The sequence below is a fragment of the Lygodium microphyllum genome, chromosome 7, assembly GCF_053477565.2.
Source record: "Lygodium microphyllum isolate KBCC chromosome 7, Lygodium_microphyllum_v1.1.10, whole genome shotgun sequence".
Taxonomy (NCBI): domain Eukaryota; kingdom Viridiplantae; phylum Streptophyta; class Polypodiopsida; order Schizaeales; family Lygodiaceae; genus Lygodium; species Lygodium microphyllum.
In genome coordinates, this window is record NC_141141.1 from 162,765,118 (window position 1) to 162,784,884 (window position 19,767).

Genomic DNA, 19,767 nt, shown 5'->3' on the forward strand with positions numbered 1-19,767 from the left:
CATGGTAACTACAGAGAAGAAAGATGAGTGACTTACGAGGCCGCCGCATCTATACAATCGGTCGATCAATGCAGTGAGACCGTGCTTCCCTGCATATCTAGTCTCAAGACCGGTCGGATCGCGATTTGTAATGGAGTGCTGCAAAGAAAACAAAATGCTAACTGTTAGAAACATGATTATCAGTACAAAGAATATTTCAAAAAAATAAACAAGCAAAACAAAAGAAAAACTTACAAAGTCCTCCAAATATGTCATGTGGCCGCCACTCCCAAGATGATGGACTACTCTGGCCTCTAGTCGTCCTCTCGCCGCCTCGCGCTGCTGACTTCAATGTCCTAGAGAATCTGTAGCCTCCTCCCTCAATTAGCGCCAGTCGTCTGCATCTAACCACTCGAGCTTTGCAGTCCCACTCTTGATTGCCTTGCGTGCGTCGGATCGTCTATGTGACATGTATGCACGCATGCAATCCATCATCCAGCCCATAGAGAATCTATCTATTGCGGCTGGCACTGGAAACTCCTTGTGTAAAGATGCTACTATATAGTCATTGCTCCCCTCCGGTATGTTATTCCAATGATCCAAGACGTTGTGCCGAAAAACTTGTTGCCACAACTCTCTCATGCGAGCCATCACCCTCTTCCCCTCATCATTCATGATGATGGCTCCTGACCTACTATCGACTAGATATCCATAACCCCCTGGAGTCTGCCTAAGATGGGTCCTCTCCCATCTATGACCATGCTCCTGGGCATATCTAGGAGACCCCTGTGCATTCGGTGTACCGATGGGGGTAATATCTCTTGGAGTGGCACCCACAGGGGTGCCACCTGTGCTGACGGCTGCGCAAAAGACAGAGTAACTGGAGTAGACCTCCCCACAGATGTGACAAATCCTAGAGGTGATGCAGCTCTGAACGACGAGACAGAAACACCGTGTCCATGTCTCCACAGCATCCACCTGAGCATGAGGCACGCTCCTTGGAAGGGCCACGAGAGCGAGGAGTCGCACCTGTATCCCCTATCGACCGCGGGCTCACTGCCTCTGTATCTCTGCAGCAACCCCTTGATCCCGATGCACTCCCTCTCTCTGGCCCAAGTTATGAGCGTCGAGCTCGTCTACTCGAAGCCGAAGCATCCGATCGCGCTGAAGCAGATCTAGCAGAGCGCCTTGATGAAGACCCAGACAGCTCCTAGTCTGCCATCTCTCTGAATCTGGCGATCTCGTTTGGAGACATGCGTGCGAAGATGTCTTGTAAATCCTCATCGCTCATCCCTCGACTCATCTTGAAAATGTCACCTGCACAAATAAAAAATGATGTTAGAATAATCAATTTAAATCATACAAAGCATAATAATATAAATCATTAAAAAAATCTCACTTAATGCATATCTTATGTATCCTTATAAGCGATTTGTCAACGAATTGAGTAAGTGAATGCTCCAAGTATGAAGTATCCTATGGTCCTATGTTAATCTCCTGACACAACTCCGCATACATTGGAAGATCAATAGACATGTCACCATAAAAGAATGAGTCCGCCTCGTTCTCAAAGAATTCTTGGACTCATGTATTTCCATCATTGTTAGTTGATGCTGGCTCTAAGCTTTCGACTGCCTCCACCCCTTGCAATATCGACCCCTCTATTTGCATATTATCTTCATCTATGCTCGGAACATCGCTTTGATCATATACTCTCACACTTCGGGGAGTTGAAGGTATAACATACCACCATCGAGGTTGTCGGGGGTTTGGATAGAAGATTACATGTTCACAAACACGTACAAGAGAGTTCAAACCATTGTGACATAAACCATGTCGTAATACAATAATTAGCAAGCAAATGAGTCCATGCACATGTTCACAATGGGCCGGCAACACAAAGGTGTTGCGCAAATCCGTCCTTTTTTTTTCGGAATTTATTTCGAGAAATCCAGATGGACCTCATCGAACTGTTGCTCTAGCTCCTCCAAGTACCACTTTGAACCACTGCACATTGAATAATATCATGAAGAAGCTACGGTAATCCACCGTAACAATACTCTACAAGTTCCCAAAATACTCCATCTCATCCACAACCATGTTTGGATCCGTTGCTCATCACTGACTCTCTTACTCGAACCTTGCCATGATACCACAGTCCATTGTGGAGCGCATTTTGTCAATATGCCCCACGCGAAAATGCTGTCCGGACGACCACGCTACACTATATATTTTATACTTGTTAACCCCAACACGAAAAAAACAAAAGAAAGTGGAAAAGACGCAGAGCAAAGGCAGAAAAAAGGTAGCCCGACTGAAGAAAGAATAGGAAAAAAGACCAAATGCGCAAGGGCAACCTTAAAAGTCCAAGGCAACTGCCGAAGGGAAAAGGCGCATTTTAAAATGGAAAATGCGCACTCTGAAATCTTGTAAAAGAGCGCCGAGCTCTCATCCCTGCAATTTGTAAATGTAGACAGGCGGTGGAAAGGAAACTAGGAGGATAGACGGACGATGAGAAAAGGGACCTAGGCTAATGGCCTGCCATGTAAAAAAAGAGAGATGACCGCCCATGGAAATTAGGACATGTATATAAAGTTAAAAAGTCAATGAGAAGCTCATTCTCGTGTGTGGCAGAAAGCGTCGTCTTCTTCTCCTCTTGTTTCTTGCCTTCTTGCCTTCTTGCTTGTGCTTGAGAGAGGGATTGAGAGAGTGTGAGGGAGTGATCGTGTGAGGGTGAGGGATCTTGGAGAGGAAGCTCTCCATCTTCTCTCTTCATCTTCTCCTCCTCTCCTCTCTTCTCTTGTCTCGTACGTGGCTATGGAGGATGAAGCTCATGGGAGAGGGATTGAGGTTGCTTGAGCTTGCCTCAAGGATCGTGGAGCTGCAGGTGTGCAAGAGAGAGGAAGGTACTCGATCGAGCATCAAGGTAAGCTCACTACACCCGTAAGGTAGGCATTGTGTTTCAGCTATGTGAGAGGTAGCCATGGCTGCTCGGTTCGAAACAGTTGAGCAATAAGTGGTCCGTAGGTCTCGGGGTAGAGCTCAAAGAGCTCCCACATTTTGGTTCCGTTCCCGGGACAAACGGAATCGAGCTTTGAGCGCCGAGCGCATCAGATCAAGCATGGAAGTAGAATTTGCAGCCTAAACCAGTGCTCGAGATAACTAGGAGACTTAGGAGATTTTAATCTGAGGAACAGGTAAGTATTTGGATTTGTTGGAAGTATTAGATTAGGACTATTTTTTTGCATTTCTGTTTTTCATATTGGTTGCACTAGATTGAGGTTAGATTAGGGTAAAACTAGAGAAAACAGAGGTTGTGGCTGCTGTTGGAAACAGGAAAACAGGAGACCAGATTCAAGCCTCTGGGTGAAACAGGGACAGGGAACTGGTTGTAAGGTGTTGCAGTGCTGGGAAAGAACCTTAAGAGGCCTGGGAGGCCAGGACAAACCTCATTTTCTTAGTTGGCTTTGTTTGTGTAAGAGAGAGAGAGAGAGAGTTTCTGGTTCAAAGGACGAGGAAACGCAACCCCGATTCTAGGCGCATTCGATTCGTGTTACTTCAGGTGAGTCCAGTGTGTTCTAGTGGCGCTCTAATCGGTTATGGGATGTTTTGTGATGATTGAGTGCAGCGGACATTAGGAAGGATTCAAACGCCCCGGAATCGCACCCGCTGCCGACGCACTCGGACCAACCTACAGTGGTTCGATTCCCAAAATTGGACCACTTGAGTTCTGGAGTCGGACCTTCCGACTTCCAGAATCGGACCGTCCGACTAAGAGTGAGTCAGACCATCCCGGTCCGATTCCCGAAATCGGACCAGCCCGATCGGACGTGCCACGTGGCACTCGGACTACCCCTTATAATCGGACACTCAATTATCCGATCGGACCATCCTGTCCGATCGAACCACTCAAACCAGCCTGTCCGATCAGACACCTCGTCCGATCGAAGAAATCGGATCCACCCCTGTCCGACTCGAACCAGTCCAGAATCGGACCAACCCCCGTCCGACTATTAGAGTCGGACCATACAGGTCCGATTGCCATAATTGGACCGTTTGACTCTCAGAGTTGAATCATCTCGGTCCAATTCCCAGAATCGGACCATCTTGCCAGGACACAAAGATAAGGATCCTTTGCTAACCTGACCACAAACCTGACCCCAGGACGCAACCCTGAATACCCCCAAAACCCAATTTGGCAACTAGAACCTCAGAGATTTATCGAACTCAGGGTGCGGAAGGACCATAGAATAGCTGGGAACCGGGTTGAAAACTCAAATTAGGCTAAGAACGTGGGTAGAAACAAGGTGGAGTTTGCATTAAACTCTTTTTGCATCGGCATTTCAGTTTTGTGCTCCACTAAACCTGCATAGCAAGAAAAGAGAAAAGCCTGTTTTTGCACCAAGCACCACGAAAACACTAAGCACAACGTGTGAGTAAGGATCGACGCTGCTTTCAAATAACAAGGAACACATCTGGATACCTAATAACATTAAGGAACCCACTAGTAGGAGGAGACCCCAAGACTTAGACAGGTGCCTGAGCACCCTACTAGTAGTACCTGGAGAAAACACAAAGACACGAGAAGCAACAAGATAGAGGAGTGGAAGCTACTGGAGCTGATTGGATTCATCGACAACCTCGTGGAGCTAAAAGCAAAAACAATGTCGGGATCAAGAGGCGATCAAGGGAAGACCAATTAGATTTAGGAGAATTTCCAACTTCGGTCCAAGAACTGGTACATGACTACGATCTACTCACCACGATTGAGATCAAGGTAGACCTGTAGAGGAAGTGGTGGCTAACCTGGAAGAAGAGAGAAGAGCTATCAAGAGAGCATTGGAAGGCATAATTGCCTATGACCATGAGCAAAGGGCTAGAAGGCTACAGCAGGATGTGGATATGTACGAGGCTAGACGAGTACTAGACCTAGCTGGGGCAGCCAAGTCCAGACCGAATGTAGAGAGGGAACGGGTAGGAGAGGCTGGCATGATGTTGAGTGAACTGGTGGCAAAGCGACTTATGGAAAATACATCCGTGGAGCAAAGTGCTTAGGAGACATGACTCGGAAAGGAATTGTAGACACAGGAGCCGGTGTTAGTGTGCTAAACCATGCGATCCTAGAGGCATGGGGAAACCCTCTACGGGGGGAGACTGCTAGATTCAATGTCACGCTAGCAAACGGAATGAAGGTAAGACCATTTGGGGTCTTAAAGAATTGGCCGATAAAAATTGCCGGTGTGCAATTCTCGGTATACTTCATTGTCATGAAGGGAGTGCATTACGACATACTATTAGGCCGACCTTGGATGAGGAATGTACGAGTCATAGAGGATTGGGGCAATTGATTGATTTTCCTAGGGAACAGAACTAGTGGAGTGAGGATAGAGATGGACACTTGGACGACGATGCCTGTTGACATGGCCGCCATCTCAGCCATGTTAAAAGGCGATACTCAAACGACCAAGCCCTATGGATCGCTAACTAGATATATTCCTTGCCTTGAGGATGAGAGGGATTGGATGCACGTGCTAGCAACCATTGACGTACCATTCTCGAATGAGGAAGGACCACATCAACAGGCTGCTAAAACCGCTACCATGCCGACTGAGGAGCCAGCTGTGCCGCTTTGCATGGTGGTAGGAAGCTCGCTCAACCTAGGCAAACCGGCCTCGTCTCGCATCCCCAACAACAAACTAGAGCTTCAGGAGATCGTAGAGTATCTGACCGATAAATTGAACGGCAATTTGGCCGCTAACTTAAAGCCTCTACGTGACCTTTTAGCTAAACCAGAATGGAAATGGAACAAAGTCCATGACCTGAACTTGTTACATAACTGGGCTTTAGTTACTGACGACAAGGAGAGTGAATAGGCAAGCCTAGGGGATGATGAGCAGTCAGAAGAACAGGACCCGGACGATGAGGAGTATGAGGACTGTCGCTCTGCGGGAGAAGAGAGTGAAGAAGAGGTAGACACGATAGAGTACGACACGGAGGGAAAAGCGATAGAGCAAATCAGGGCAGAATTAATGCCTAGGAAAGAAGGGCTCAATCGAAACGAAAAAGGAGTCATACTAATGGAGTGTGACAGATCCTGGCTGGAACGAATAGAAAACGTAGATTACGAGCAAGCTGGAGTAGCACAACGATGGGTAATCCTAGTGCTCAAGACAGATTCACCTATGGAACTAAGACCCCCTGGGGAAACACCTTCCTCAAGTAACGGATGCGAGCTCAATTCAGAGTCGGAAGTTAGCACTGAGAGTGATCCCGAGATACTGCAACCCTCTGAGGTCAAACGCACCAAGGGAGACTTGCCAGTCCACCTGAGGCGCAGGAGGCTAAGAGAGGAGGTCAGGAGGCAAGCAAGGGGCTCGGAAGCGGAAAGGCAAAGGAAACTACAGGATCTACCCAAACGGTTTACAAAATTTAAAAAGGGTGACAGAGTGGTGGTCCTGCTAGGTGCAAAAAGACAAGGTCAAACTAGTGAACCGATAGAGGGACCCGCCAAAGTCAAAGAGGTTAACTTGGCTGGGAAAGGCGAAAAACCAAGACCGGTATTCGTCGCAGATGACTTGGCGGAAGACGAAGAGACCAAACTTGTTGCGCTCCTGCGAGAGTACATCGACGTGTTTGGCTGGACATTGGACGAACTTAAGGGAGTCGACCCTAGGGTCATGACTCATAACATCCCAATGATTCCAGATGCAGTGCCAACAAAACAACGACCTTACCCCATGAATCCTAAACACACCCATGCAGTGAAGGAGGAGATTGACAAACTCATGAGGGCAGGTTTCATATATGAGATTGAGCACACGGACTGGGTGTCACCTATCGTGATTGTTATGAAAAAAAATGGAAAAATCTGAGTGTGCGTAAACTACAAAAAAGTGAATGCCGCTACGAAAAGGGATAATTATCCTTTACCTTACACCGAGCACATGCTGGAGAGGGTAGCAGAGAAGGAAGCCTACAGTTTTCTGGATGGTTTCTCGAGTTACGATCAGGTGCAAGTGCACCCCGACGACAAGCACAAGACTGCCTTTGCCACGGAATGGGACGTATTCCCCTACACAGTTATTTCACATGCTAAAGTACCAACATGCAAAGGAAGCAAAGATGTAGTAATCCCTAACAGATTGTTTGTTCTTGAGCCACACTTACAGAATACCAGCAGCAATGTGCTAAGTCTGCTACAGAGATGATGCCATACTTGTTGCAGCCATAAATAACATTTAGAAGAGCAATGAAAAGCACAAGCTCATTGGGCTCACTGCTACAGGAAAACAAAAGCACATCCATGAGATAGTTGCTCACCTTGACTCACTGCACTATCCCACCATGTGCCTCATCCCTAATGTCTATCAAAGATGAGTAGATATCTGTAGCAAACACCGGTAAAAGATATGAAAAGTCCATATGCCATGTCACACCATAACACAATTATGAGTACATATAAGTATACACCACACACCATCAAAGATAAAGATGATGGATGCTTGTTAGCTTGTATGAGAAGATTTGAGCTGCAGGACATTACAATCACAGGAGCTTTAAATGTGAACTAATACTGCTGACTCTCCTGAGTTGTCTCCAGCTTACAAAGCAGGCTGTTTTAAGTGAAAACTTTATCAGCTACCTGGTAAGTAAGGCTCCTATCAGTTTCCTAAGAGAGACATTAACCAGTCATGCAAATTTCATCACTTTGAGAGATGCATGAGCCTTCACAAGGTCAGTCCTGGAAGCAAATACCGTTGTAGGTATGGTGATTGAAGCAAATGAGCCATGATATTAGCTTCTAACACAAAAGTAGACAATCGAAAGTAAAGTACTTATGGAACAAGCATCTACATTAGCCTCTCAACCAGCAAATCTGGCTGACAAGTTCCACCAAGACATTGTTGCAACTTCTACAGTTGAAGAACCATGCCGTGATCAACTAGCTCCCTAGTCAAGAACAGCAATAATGAGGGGAAAGGCCCAAATCCTTTCCTAGATTCGAAGTTCAAAACGATGCCAGAAACATAAGAGCGAGCAACTTTTTATTAAGAAGCAGCTATAAACAAACTCAGAAAGCTCTATCATGTCAGCAGCTTCATTTCACAGAGATCAATGCAGGGCGTACTTTTGCTTACCCTTCACAACAGCAAGTCCACTGCTTGTCAAGATCTCTAAGGCTGTCAGAAATATTCCAAACGCTGCATAGAAAAGCTTTATAAGCACCACGTTGCCAATGCAAAAAGACCTTCCTATCCTTTCCTATTAACCCTCCGCATCATCACGTCTACTTCTTGGCCTTCATCTCCTGTGTCTGTTTAAAAACGTTACTACCCTATTTATTTGCCTTGTTTTACAAGCAGGTGACAATAGCAATGTTACAAACCCTCGCAAACACGGATGCCAGCAAGAGACTTCAGAGCTTGAACAATCAAGAAATTATAATTGGCTATTGCTTACACTTTCCCCATGCAGAAAACTCCAGTTCATCATATTGTTGCTGCATAAGGCACTGTAATTATAAAACAAAAAGCCATTAGGGGTCCATGCTACTAAGCAGACACAGATTCCTATTCTGGCAGGTCCACAATCTCATCAGACTGTCAACATAGTAATTGACATGAAAACAAGTTGAGGTCCACCGAACTGCATTGAAAGATCAACACTAAAACAAACACATCGAGCAGCTCGTACACTGTTATGATCTTAAAGCAAAAGTCCCAGAGACCACAAGCATATGTAGTTCTTGCTTGACCATTGACCGGTGCATTTTGCTTTAGAAAAGTCGAAAGCAGCTCTCACATGAGAGTGCGCTATTATTTCGAACTGACAGGAGAGAATTGTGGGGGGAGGGGGGACAATCTGAAAATATATTTCTGCAATTGCAAAATTCTACAGTGTTTCTGTTTCCGGAGTGCATGCAGGCACACGCAATTTTTGCAGAATACGTGCTTCATTCGAGATTCTTACAGGCACGCACGCGTAGAAAGGGAAAAAGAACGTCACAAGAGGCCTCTTTTGCTTTCCTTTTAACGGCCGGGGGGGGGGGGGGGGGGGGGGGGGGGGGTTAGTAGGATGTCGTACCTTGGCAAGATTGACGTAGGACGTACGGTATTAGGCCGGGTTCAGGACGGGGGCGGAAGGCACCATGCAGACTTTCCGCCCCCCCAAACAAACATCCACGTGGCACATGACGTTCACACAGGTGACAGGCTGACAGCACACTAGCAGCAGGATGTAGTTGCAAGCCCACCAATCATCACTTTTAGCTTTTTCCATGCCCCAAAATCTACTTAATGGTCGCATATCATTAGGGATATGGCAATTAATACATGTGCAAAGCACAGATCTACCTATAGATCATCTATATAGGTCAAATTTGGCGAGTTTTGGGAATTGTATGAATGTGTTGAGTCTCAATCCTTCGCAAAAATCATTGATTGGAATCATATAAGAAGCCCAATAACCATGTTACAATGTCAAAATATATATTATTGCACTAGGAACAATAAGGCAAGGCACTAGTACTTGGAAGTGGTTGTAGTGAGGTGATAGCTTGGTGAAGAATTGTAACATTAGATGTTTCTGACCTACTATTGATAGCCTACTGATTTTTTGAATATGACTTTTTTATTGTTACTAAATTGAACACATCTAGTCGTTAGATTGGATGTGGTATCCACCATTGGTCATAAATCATGACGTATTCAATATTTGGTCTTTCATCAAGCATGTCCACAAAAGTAAGCCATGCTACTCATTTTTTGAAGAGCATGTTGATTATTTTGCTAATCTAGGATGGGGCTCACAATATTCGAGAAGCATTATGAATTACTCATTTCTTGTTGTCACGTACTTGTCATGATGGATTACTTTATGAATTCTGTTATGTTTCATGTTTTATATGATGGTTATGAGTAGTTATGGACTACTCACTTTTTGTTGTAACGTACTTGTCATGGATTAGGTGACATGGATTTTGTTATGGATTATAAGTAATTATGTACCATACTGTGTCATGGATTATATCATGGAGTACTCACTTCCTTTGCAGTTATAAGTTGATATGTACTTGGTTATGAGTAGTTATCAACTTCTCACTTTTTTTTGTTTTGTGACATGGATTATCCAATGGTTATGAGTAGGTGCACACGCTTTTACCTCTGGCAAATGGCTCCACGCACTCACAGCCATCCTTCGAAAAAATACCAGAGTAAGATGCCCTATTTAATATTTGTTTAGGATTTTCTTGACGTTCATTATTGATTTCTCACATATTGTGTAGTTCCGTTTCTTTTTTTTTAGGTGCATCATCTCCTCGACGTACTCGTAGAGGGGTTCGGGCGGCAGGTGCGTCTCAGACATCCATCGAAAGAGATGTGCTGAGCTACTCTCAGGTAAGTATTTATCCTACTTTTGGTTTTGTTAGTAAGCATACTCCTAAGATGTGATACTTATAAATAGAATGTCACTTTACATAGGAAAACCCACCATACATGGAGATCACACTGCCTGATGGGTCTCTTGCCCGTCAGTGCCGTGTTGATATTCTTTTTCCGAAGAGGCATGTCAACATAAAGAGACGGGCAAGGATGATACAGCATTTGAAGGATGAGCATGGTATCCATTATGATATTCCATGTCGAAAGACCGGCCGTTTCATAGGCACACAGCATGCTCGCCATACTGTTGGTGCTTGGCCCCGCCAGGCAGAGGCTCAGTTCTCTAACCTTGAAAGAAAGTTGAGTTTGGCCCGAAGTAAGTATGAGAAGGCTCAGTATGCGAGAGTGAGCTCATTATGGGACTTACTCGAAGATGCTGAGCGTACCATAAAGAGGCAGGAGTATGTGGAGGCATTTGTGAATAGACAAATGGGCAAATATGATTCCAAAAGAGATGAGCGTGTGCAGAGAACTCGGAGTCGAATAGCGGATGGCTACCAAAAACATGTAAGTCTCTTATCTGACATTTTTTTTTCTTCTATATTGTCATCTGCAAATGCAATTTTATTACCTTGGCCTTGAGTTTATCATTTTTTATATATGTATATTCACTCACAAGTTGCCTTCCTTAGAAACGACCTCACACACGAGAGTATGAGGATGTGCCTCATATTGATGATGAGGGTCAAGTCCTAGACCACCACCCCGAGTTGCAAACAATGGAGCAAAACTTTCAGATGGAGATGGATAGCTTATTGCGGACTGGTCCTCCATCCACTAGCAATGTTATGGATTTTCAGGTTATTTTATGGGCAAGTTTGTGGCTTTTGGTTATGGTTATGGTTATGGTTATAGTTCAGGTTAGTTTATAGGCATTGTGTAGTTAGGATTATGGTTATGGTTATGTTTATGGTTATGGCATTGTTTGTTGTGTAGTTTATGGGCATTATGTAGTTAGGATTATGGTTATGGTTATTGTTTATGGTTATTGTGTAGTTTATGGGCATTGTGTAGTTAGGATTATGGTTATGGTTATTATTTATGGTTATGGTTATGGCATTGTTTATGGTTATGGTTATGGCATTGTTAGTTATGGTTATGGTTATTGTTTATGGTTATGGTTATGATTTTGTGTAGTTTGTTATGGTTCTAGTTATGGCATTGTTTGTTGTGTAGTTTATGGGCATTGTGTAGTTAGGATTATTGTTTATGGTTATTGTGTAGTTTATGGGCAAGTTTGTGGCTTATGGTTATGGTTATGGTTATGGCATTGTTTGTTGTGTAGTTTATGGGGCATTGTGTAGTTAGGATTATGGTTATGGTTATTGTTTATGGTTATGGTTATGGCATTGTTTATGGTTATGGTTATGTTTATGGTTATGGCATTGTTTGTTGTGTAGTTTATGAGCATTGTGTAGTTAGGATTATGGTTATGGTTATGGCATTGTTTATGGTTATGGTTATGTTTATGGTTATGGCATTGTTTGTTGTATAGTTTATGGGCATTGTGTAGTTAGGATTACGGTTATGGTTATTGTTTATGGTTAATGTGTAGTTTATGGGCAAGTTTGTGACTTATGGTTATATTTGTGGTTATGGCATTGTTTGTTGTGTAGTTTATGGGCATTGTGTAGTTAGATTTATGGTTATGGTTATGCTAGGATTACGATGGTTATGTTAGGTTATGGTTATGGTTATGTTATGTCATATTAGGTTAACACTTTAGGATTATGGTTATGGTTATGTTTATGGTTATGGCATTGTAGGGCAAGGGGAGTAAGCGCTTCACGTCGCTCCTCCTATCACCTCGACCCACCCCTATCACCATCTCCTCCCCTCTTGAGTATCCAAGCGACGCTCCCCATTGCATATTCACAATTGGATGTAGTTTGGTTGACACCATTAAGAATGGCTCTCCTATCAAGATGAAGGGGCCAAAAAATGCCACCTCAAGGTGCATTCTTATTAATTGTAATGCTTTCATTGTGTTGTATTTCTTATACTTGTGATTGGTTGCATTGTGTGTGGTTGCTTTCTGGTATTATTTTAGGTTAGAGAGTTCCGTACATATCGAGTTCGTGGCTCTATGTTCAAAACTCCGTGTGGATGTCGACCATGCTTTGTTGGATGCATTGCGGTGGGTAGAGGAGGCATCCACCCGTACTATGAATTTGTTCGCCATGTAAGTTTGATAAACTAGTTATAGCTCTCTTGGTTGTTGCCTGATGATTAGGGCTAGGGATTTTGTTATTTTACTAAACTAATTTGGGCTTTTATTCATAGTTGGATGGAGTATGTAATTCCAAGAGAGCGCGTCCATGATGTATGTTTCGTGGATAGTCTATGGTTTCCATACATCAATATGGTTGAGCCACAAGACGATAGTGTTTCGTTGAGAAATTACTTTGATAGCTGCGATCCACGAGGGCCACATTTATATTTCTTCCTGTGCTTGTGAGGTTTGTAGTCCCTTTATGCATACTTATTGAAAATGGCAAATCATAGCCCTTTGATGCACTAGTTTTAATAGCATTCTTTGATGTATAGGTCACATTGGTGTCTTTTTGTGGTCTTCAACCCTATGCTAAAAAGGGTTGAAAATTTACCTAGTGATCAGGGAGCCATCCTATGCCTTGACTCGTTGGAATGCATTGATTTCACGGCATGTCTACCTTATGTACATAGGTATCTTAACATTCTATATGCATCCATGCTTTATGTTGTGTCACATATGTATTATGTTCATCTCTTTTGTGTCTATGTTTCAGGGCCGTGTTTGCATTATCGAGGCTTTGTACTGACCCAGTGTGCGCTAAGTTTCTATCGGACGTGGAAAAAATGAAGCTCATCCACATTAAGGTGTGTCACTATAGTGTTAAAGTAATGCTATCACTTAGAAATGTAACTTAGGGAAGTTCACATAAAGATGACTATAATCCCTTTTCACAGGCCCCTCAACAGACAAATGCAGTAGACTGTGGATTCTATGTGATGGCTTTCATAAGACTACTCATCGAGGGTGGCGTGGTTGGGAAACCAACCAAAAACTGGGTAAGCCTATACTGGTATAATTGCTTTTGCTATGCGACTTTGAATGGTCAAGTGTGCATACGTCAATCCATAATCAACTTATTGTATTACAGTTAACAAGAAAATGGTTCAATGCCACCTACGTTACAACTTTGAAGGAGGACCTTTACCAGTGGACACTTGGAGTGTTGGAGAGGTGATCTTGTGTGGATTTACTTGGTTTGTGACATTTACTTTGTTTGTGGCAATCATGGACTTATGGTCTCACTTATGGTCATGTACTTGGTTTGCGGCAGACATGTACTCACTTGTCAATGTCTTTTGGATATTGATGTAATGATACATATACAAGGTTTCAATTGTATTGTTTTTTTATTTAAAGGTTTCTTTTATGTCAAGCATTTTTATGCCAAGGTAATACTTTCATGCTATGGTTTGGGGTTTATTAAGTATTGTTTTTTTATATCAATGTAATGCTTTTATTGCGTCATGGTTTATTACGTCATGGTTTATGCAAGGTTTTGTATGTCGAGGTAATGCTTTTATGCTATGTTTTACTAACTTTGATAGTGCATATGCTCCATGGTAGAAAAGAGAGGCATTTAGTGCATGTTTTATAGGTCACAAAAAGAACTAGGGAGTAAAGGGGTTTTGTGAATGGATCATAAACATTTGCTTCTTTGATTGTGAAGATCAATTTTTTGTGATATTACATTTGCATCCCATAATGATGTGTTTATTGACACATTGTTATGAATGGTTTTCTAAGTAACAAGTTCAACCCTCCATTGTATTTGGTTTTTTAAAACTCGCTTGTAGAATGATGAAGTCATAAAAATCTCATGATTTAATGTTACTAATCTCATGATTTAATGTTACTAATCTCACGATGAAGTCACTAATCTCATGATTCTCTCTCTCTAAATCAAAGCTTATCATTATTGAATCCTCATGTGGTTCAAAGATTTCATTGCACCATAGTACTTTGTTACATTATTCCATAGGATATGTGGTTACAAATCATTATTTGATCTTATCTTTTTCCAAGTTCAAAGTAAATGTTCAAGTTGATAAGTTGTCTATATTACGTAATCTGATGACAGACACACACACACACACACACACTCTCTCTCTCTCTCTCTCTCTCTCTCTCTCTCTCTCTCTCTCTCTCTCTCTCTCTCTCTCTCTCTCTCTCTCTCTCTCTCTCTCTCACAAATTGACATTCGGAACATGAATTGAACTCATGTATCTTTTGGAATGGACCCATGCATTTGCATTATAAGAAAATTGGATGTAGCTTCTTCTTGCTTTATCACATGAGTCAATTTGTTAAAGTGTGTTTCATCTAGTTAGTTATCATTTTGGAGTGCATCTTTTTGACATATATGACTAGAAAACACATATACATATATCCATTAAGTGTTTCATCTCATTAATTCATAGTAGCCCTTTCAATAGAGTTACTACACACACACACACACACACCCCTCTCTCTTAGTTGGTGCTACACACATGAATTGTACTTATACATCCATTGTTCATAGACCCTTGTCTTTTCTTTGAATAATAAAATATAACATAGCTTCAACTTGATTTATCACATGTGTCAATTATGCTTCCCAACAATGCACCCATCATTACTAACTTAAGCAATCAATTTTTGTGCAACTCTTTAAACATAAAAGCATGTCACATTTGGATTACATGAACATGTAGTGATAGGAAATAACCTGTTGGATGTGTTGCCAAATACACACACTAATTTCTAAATAATAAAATTAGATCATTATCCAATCTCAATCCAACTCCATAGGTTGAGGCTGACATGGATGTTCTTTAACAAAATCCAAGACACCACCATAAAAACTAGCTAATTCCTGCAAATAGAGTAAGATAAAATCCAGGAGAACGTTATCCATTAGATGGACAATCATGTGTACAATACAAACATTCTGAACCTAGATGCCAAAGCTTCTGTGATCGTGGACCCATCAGGGAACGAGAGAGAAAATTGACACTCCTCATTGTCACTGTTGTAGGTGCAATACAAAATACGACAAGTGCCAATGTAAGACTCACCATACAATCGCACCGCCCTGCCGATCAAGATAGAATCCGCTGGACGAGGAGCATACTGCAAGGATAGAGGGAGCAGTGCATGGCAAGTATTGCATGAATACACTGCGAGAGGGTCCACCAAAAATGTTTTGGTGCAGCAATGAGGACAATATATCCGCGGTTTTGGGCTAAACCTTACACGACCCCTCCCTCGTTGATGCTTGCACCTTAACACGCCTGTGATAGATGGACGCTTGGGTTGTGATGAGGAATCTCCCCTCTCATTTGGACGATGATGATGATCCTTGCCATGCCCTAGGCGTGTCTGTGTGACATTTTCCTGGATCTGATAGATCCCGCCCTTTTTAGGCATGTCAATCTCCTGTGGTGTGAACATGTGAACAAGAGACTCTTTAGCACTTTCCAATTGGCACATACAAGCATCCATCTGTGCCGCTGTTTAGGATGGAATCCCATCCTCGATCCTTTGAAGGAGGCCTCTAAAGTCTGCGATGGAAGACACGAGATCCCCTTCCTACACACCACCATCGGAACCTGGTCTCTCCAATCCTGTGATTTCATCGCCACCTGGTCTTTCCTTTATGTCATCAAAGGCATGCGCACTATCAATGATGGGGAGAACCTCATGAAGGTGAGGAAAATAGCTCTTCAAGATGAGTCTCAAACCATGAAGATGTTTACAGTCACTCGACCAATCAGGGCAATCACAGTAGTTTGATTGTACACTTACATGATACCATTTTGCATGTTGGGTTGTGCTCGCTATTTTAAACAACATGGTCCCCTCGTTAATGACTTGAAGAGAGGAGGGATCTTGCTCATACCGCTAAAGAATCTTCTCCCCTGCTGCCAATCTAGCCGTATGACTCTTGCTTGACCCATAGACTTTGAAGTGCTCAGAATCAGCTGGCATAAAAAACATGTATAAGACAACAATGTGTTTCAAGGAAAGGTCAAATGTGCAAATAGAAAGGAAATTGACCACATTACCTATCTCTTGCTTTCGCTTGAAAAACTCCAAAGCCGATCCACCCATTCTAGACCCCGACGACGAGTCACCGACAAGGGCGTGCAGTAGATCCAAAATGGACCTGTTGATCCTAGCATCAAGTAGAGTGTACTTGATATATTGCCAAAGTCTCTCAATGAGGTTGGTTGTGTCGACATTGCCATGTGGAAACATGCGACCAAACTTGGGCCATCTTGCATGCCAAATACAATCTTTCCCACACCATCCATTGGTAACGTATTGGACCACGTTTGGATGAGCGGAATAATGATGAAGCAATTGCTCAAACATATCATCAAACTGCGAGTCTATAGAACAATGTATAAGATTGGACAAAGAGGCATACACATGATCGCGCTCATCTGTAGGGACCTTGATTCATGCAAGAACATGTGAAGTACTCACTGTCAAGCTCATGGAATTCACAAAAAGCCAATGCTTAAAAGTAAAATGATATTAAAAAGGTGTACCTGTGGCAAGAGATTTTCAACCCATGCTTTCTTTGTGTGGAACCACCATAGAATAATATGGCATGCACGTTGACATTTGTTGCCACCAAGGTAGTCAGTGGTCCAACAATGAGGGTCTTCCAGAACAACCTTCGAGAGCGCCTCCAGCTCTGGCTAGGACTTATCAATCACCAGGGCAGCAGGGCAAATATCTCCCATCCTAGAGAGGACTAGTCTCATGGTGATTTGCAAAGCCATAATCTCTTGGTTTGACCCATTGTCACTAGTGCATAGCATAAACCAAATAGGGATACCCACCCCATGTTTGTAATGTAGGAATTTTAAGGCTTGCTAGGGTTAGATTAGGGTTACCTATAAATAGGGGAGCATCCACTAAATTTGGGATCATGCTATTTTGGAACAAGAAGTTTGATTTGTTTCTTCCCTTGTAACCATTTCATTTGATAGATAATGACAGTTCTAGCAATGGTTTCTTGCCAATTTCTTGTCCATTTCTTTTCAATTTCATGTTCATAGGCTACAATTAGGCTAAATCAGTTTAGGTTAAGAATCCTTACTACATATTGGCAAGAAACCATTGCTAGAACTGTCATTATCTATCAAATGAAATGGTTACAAGGGAAGAAACAAATCAAACTTCTTGTTCCAAAATAGCATGATCCCAAATTTAGTGGATGCTCCCCTATTTATAGGTAACCCTAATCTAACCCTAGCAAGCCTTAAAATTCCTACATTACAAACCATCCCTTCTCGAAAAAAGCTTTGTCCTCAAAGCTTGGGAATATAGAAAGAATTATAATGAAGGTGATGGCTGTAAACTACTAAAAACTGTCCAAACAGGGCTGTTGTAGGAGAATGGCCATAACTTTTGAAGTACATGTCGGTTTTTAGCATATGAGATGTCATAATGAAGTAGACATCATATAGTACCTTCCCCAATCATAAATCTTGCAAATTGACTGAGATAAGTCAATTTATTTTATGACAGAAATTTTGGACTGTAAGCTACCTTGTCTTTGGAATACACTTTTCCATATGTAGTAACCATAGGAAAATCATTAAAATTGTAGCACGCATTTATGAGTTACTACCTTGTAGGCAATACTCCAAATAAAGATATCAAGTACCCCCGGGATCAAAAGGAAATCCCTCAAAATAATAGTCATAATCATGGGTACCTGTCCAAGAATCATGCATATCATCTATACCTCCCGGGTCAAATGGGAAACCACCCAAGAACTCATGATTGCCATCATGAATGCCTGGATCATAGGAAAATGATGCATTCAAATCATATGACATATCAGCACCATATTCAAAATCATATACATGAGAATCCGAAGAAACGCAATTAGGTAGTTGCAGTCCTTGATCAACTATGGGCTGATGTAGATCAACCATGGAATCATAAGAATCATGACCAAGGATGGGTTTATGTATCTCATCAACATGATTATCCCAAGGTAGCTCATCATCATATGGATATGCATTCTCATCCATTTCTGCAACTAACTCTCCTTGTGAACCATCATCACATATCTTTGCATCCTCATGTTCTTCATTATCGATTAAACTCTCTTCTTCATTTTGATCTTCATCTTCTTCACTATCTTCATTCTGAAATTCCTACTCTTGGTCTTCTATTTGATCATTCTCTTGTATATCTTCTTCATTGTCATCATCATCTTGAGGGTTGTCTTCTTCATCAGCTTCTTCATTTTTCTCTATGATGTTAACCTCTTCGGTTTGCATTGTATACATTCTTGCATTAGTATCCATAGGCTGACCATAATGAATTCCTGCATTACATGGTTCATGCTGCCCATCGTCAACTAGATGTTGTTGGAAACAAGATACATGATATTCATTCCTATAAGATTGCTCTTGGAAGCATTCAAGACAACTATATTTAACACTGCAATGCTGCCCATAAACATAGGCATCCCCATAGGTATGATCATCAGCATGCTGTCCAAAGTATTTTGGAGTAGGTTCCAAAGATGAAGCATGATCTTCATATGCATATGTCCCTCCAAAATATCCTTGCTGCTGCCCAAATGCATCAAGCTGCTGGCCATGAGCATTTGTATGGTTACTCTCATGATCAAATCTGCCATAGACAAAACCACCTTGTTGTTGTCCAAAACCATTTGGATAAGGATCACCTTGATCATCTTGGCATGAGGTATGGCATCCATATTGCCCAAAAGAACTTCTAAAACTTTGCCCATTTGAAGAAAAAAAAACATAAGATCCATAGTCACTATATCCATGAACTGGAGCATCATGGGAAACACATCCATAAGCATTAGTGCCATTCTCTCTTTCATGAGATATACCATATGTATAAGCATCATGTTGAACATTTGACACTTCTGCAATGCTCCTATCAATGATGGATATGAGCTTTTTAACTTTCAACTTCATTTCCCTTACATTTCTGACCAAACTGTTCACTGTAACCATGCTGTTGTGATTATCCCTATGCACTGTTTTGGCCATATCTTGAAGAATACTGATCCAAATGAGGTGTTTAATGGCTCCACTCGAAACTTATGATATCTAGTATCACTTCCAGTTATTTCTTTGTCATTAGAATGATGCTACTAATTTCTGTAGCAACTTTTCCAAATCTGTCCCTGTTTGGACTGCACCCTGTTTTAACTAGTGCAGATGATGACACAGATGGCATGTACAACTCTAGCCTCCCACAATGCATCCAACCAATGTACTTTGGCCCATCTGTTGTGGCAGTAAT

At 42.2% G+C, this 19,767-nt stretch overlaps 1 protein-coding gene across 1 annotated transcript; it reads right to left on the bottom strand.

The window, feature by feature from the left end:
• Nucleotides 1–7,299: 7,299 nt before the first annotated feature.
• Nucleotides 7,300–9,078, bottom strand: LOC148034166 (uncharacterized protein At2g34160-like). The gene is made up of 4 exons (XM_087682438.1): nucleotides 9,064–9,078; nucleotides 8,440–8,491; nucleotides 8,118–8,180; nucleotides 7,300–7,364 (listed from the first exon to the last, which is right to left on the bottom strand). Exons 2-4 carry the CDS (start codon nucleotides 8,483–8,485, stop codon nucleotides 7,306–7,308), a joined length of 168 nt encoding a protein of 55 aa, XP_087538564.1. The 5' UTR covers nucleotides 8,486–8,491; nucleotides 9,064–9,078; the 3' UTR covers nucleotides 7,300–7,305.
• Nucleotides 9,079–19,767: the final 10,689 nt, after the last annotated feature.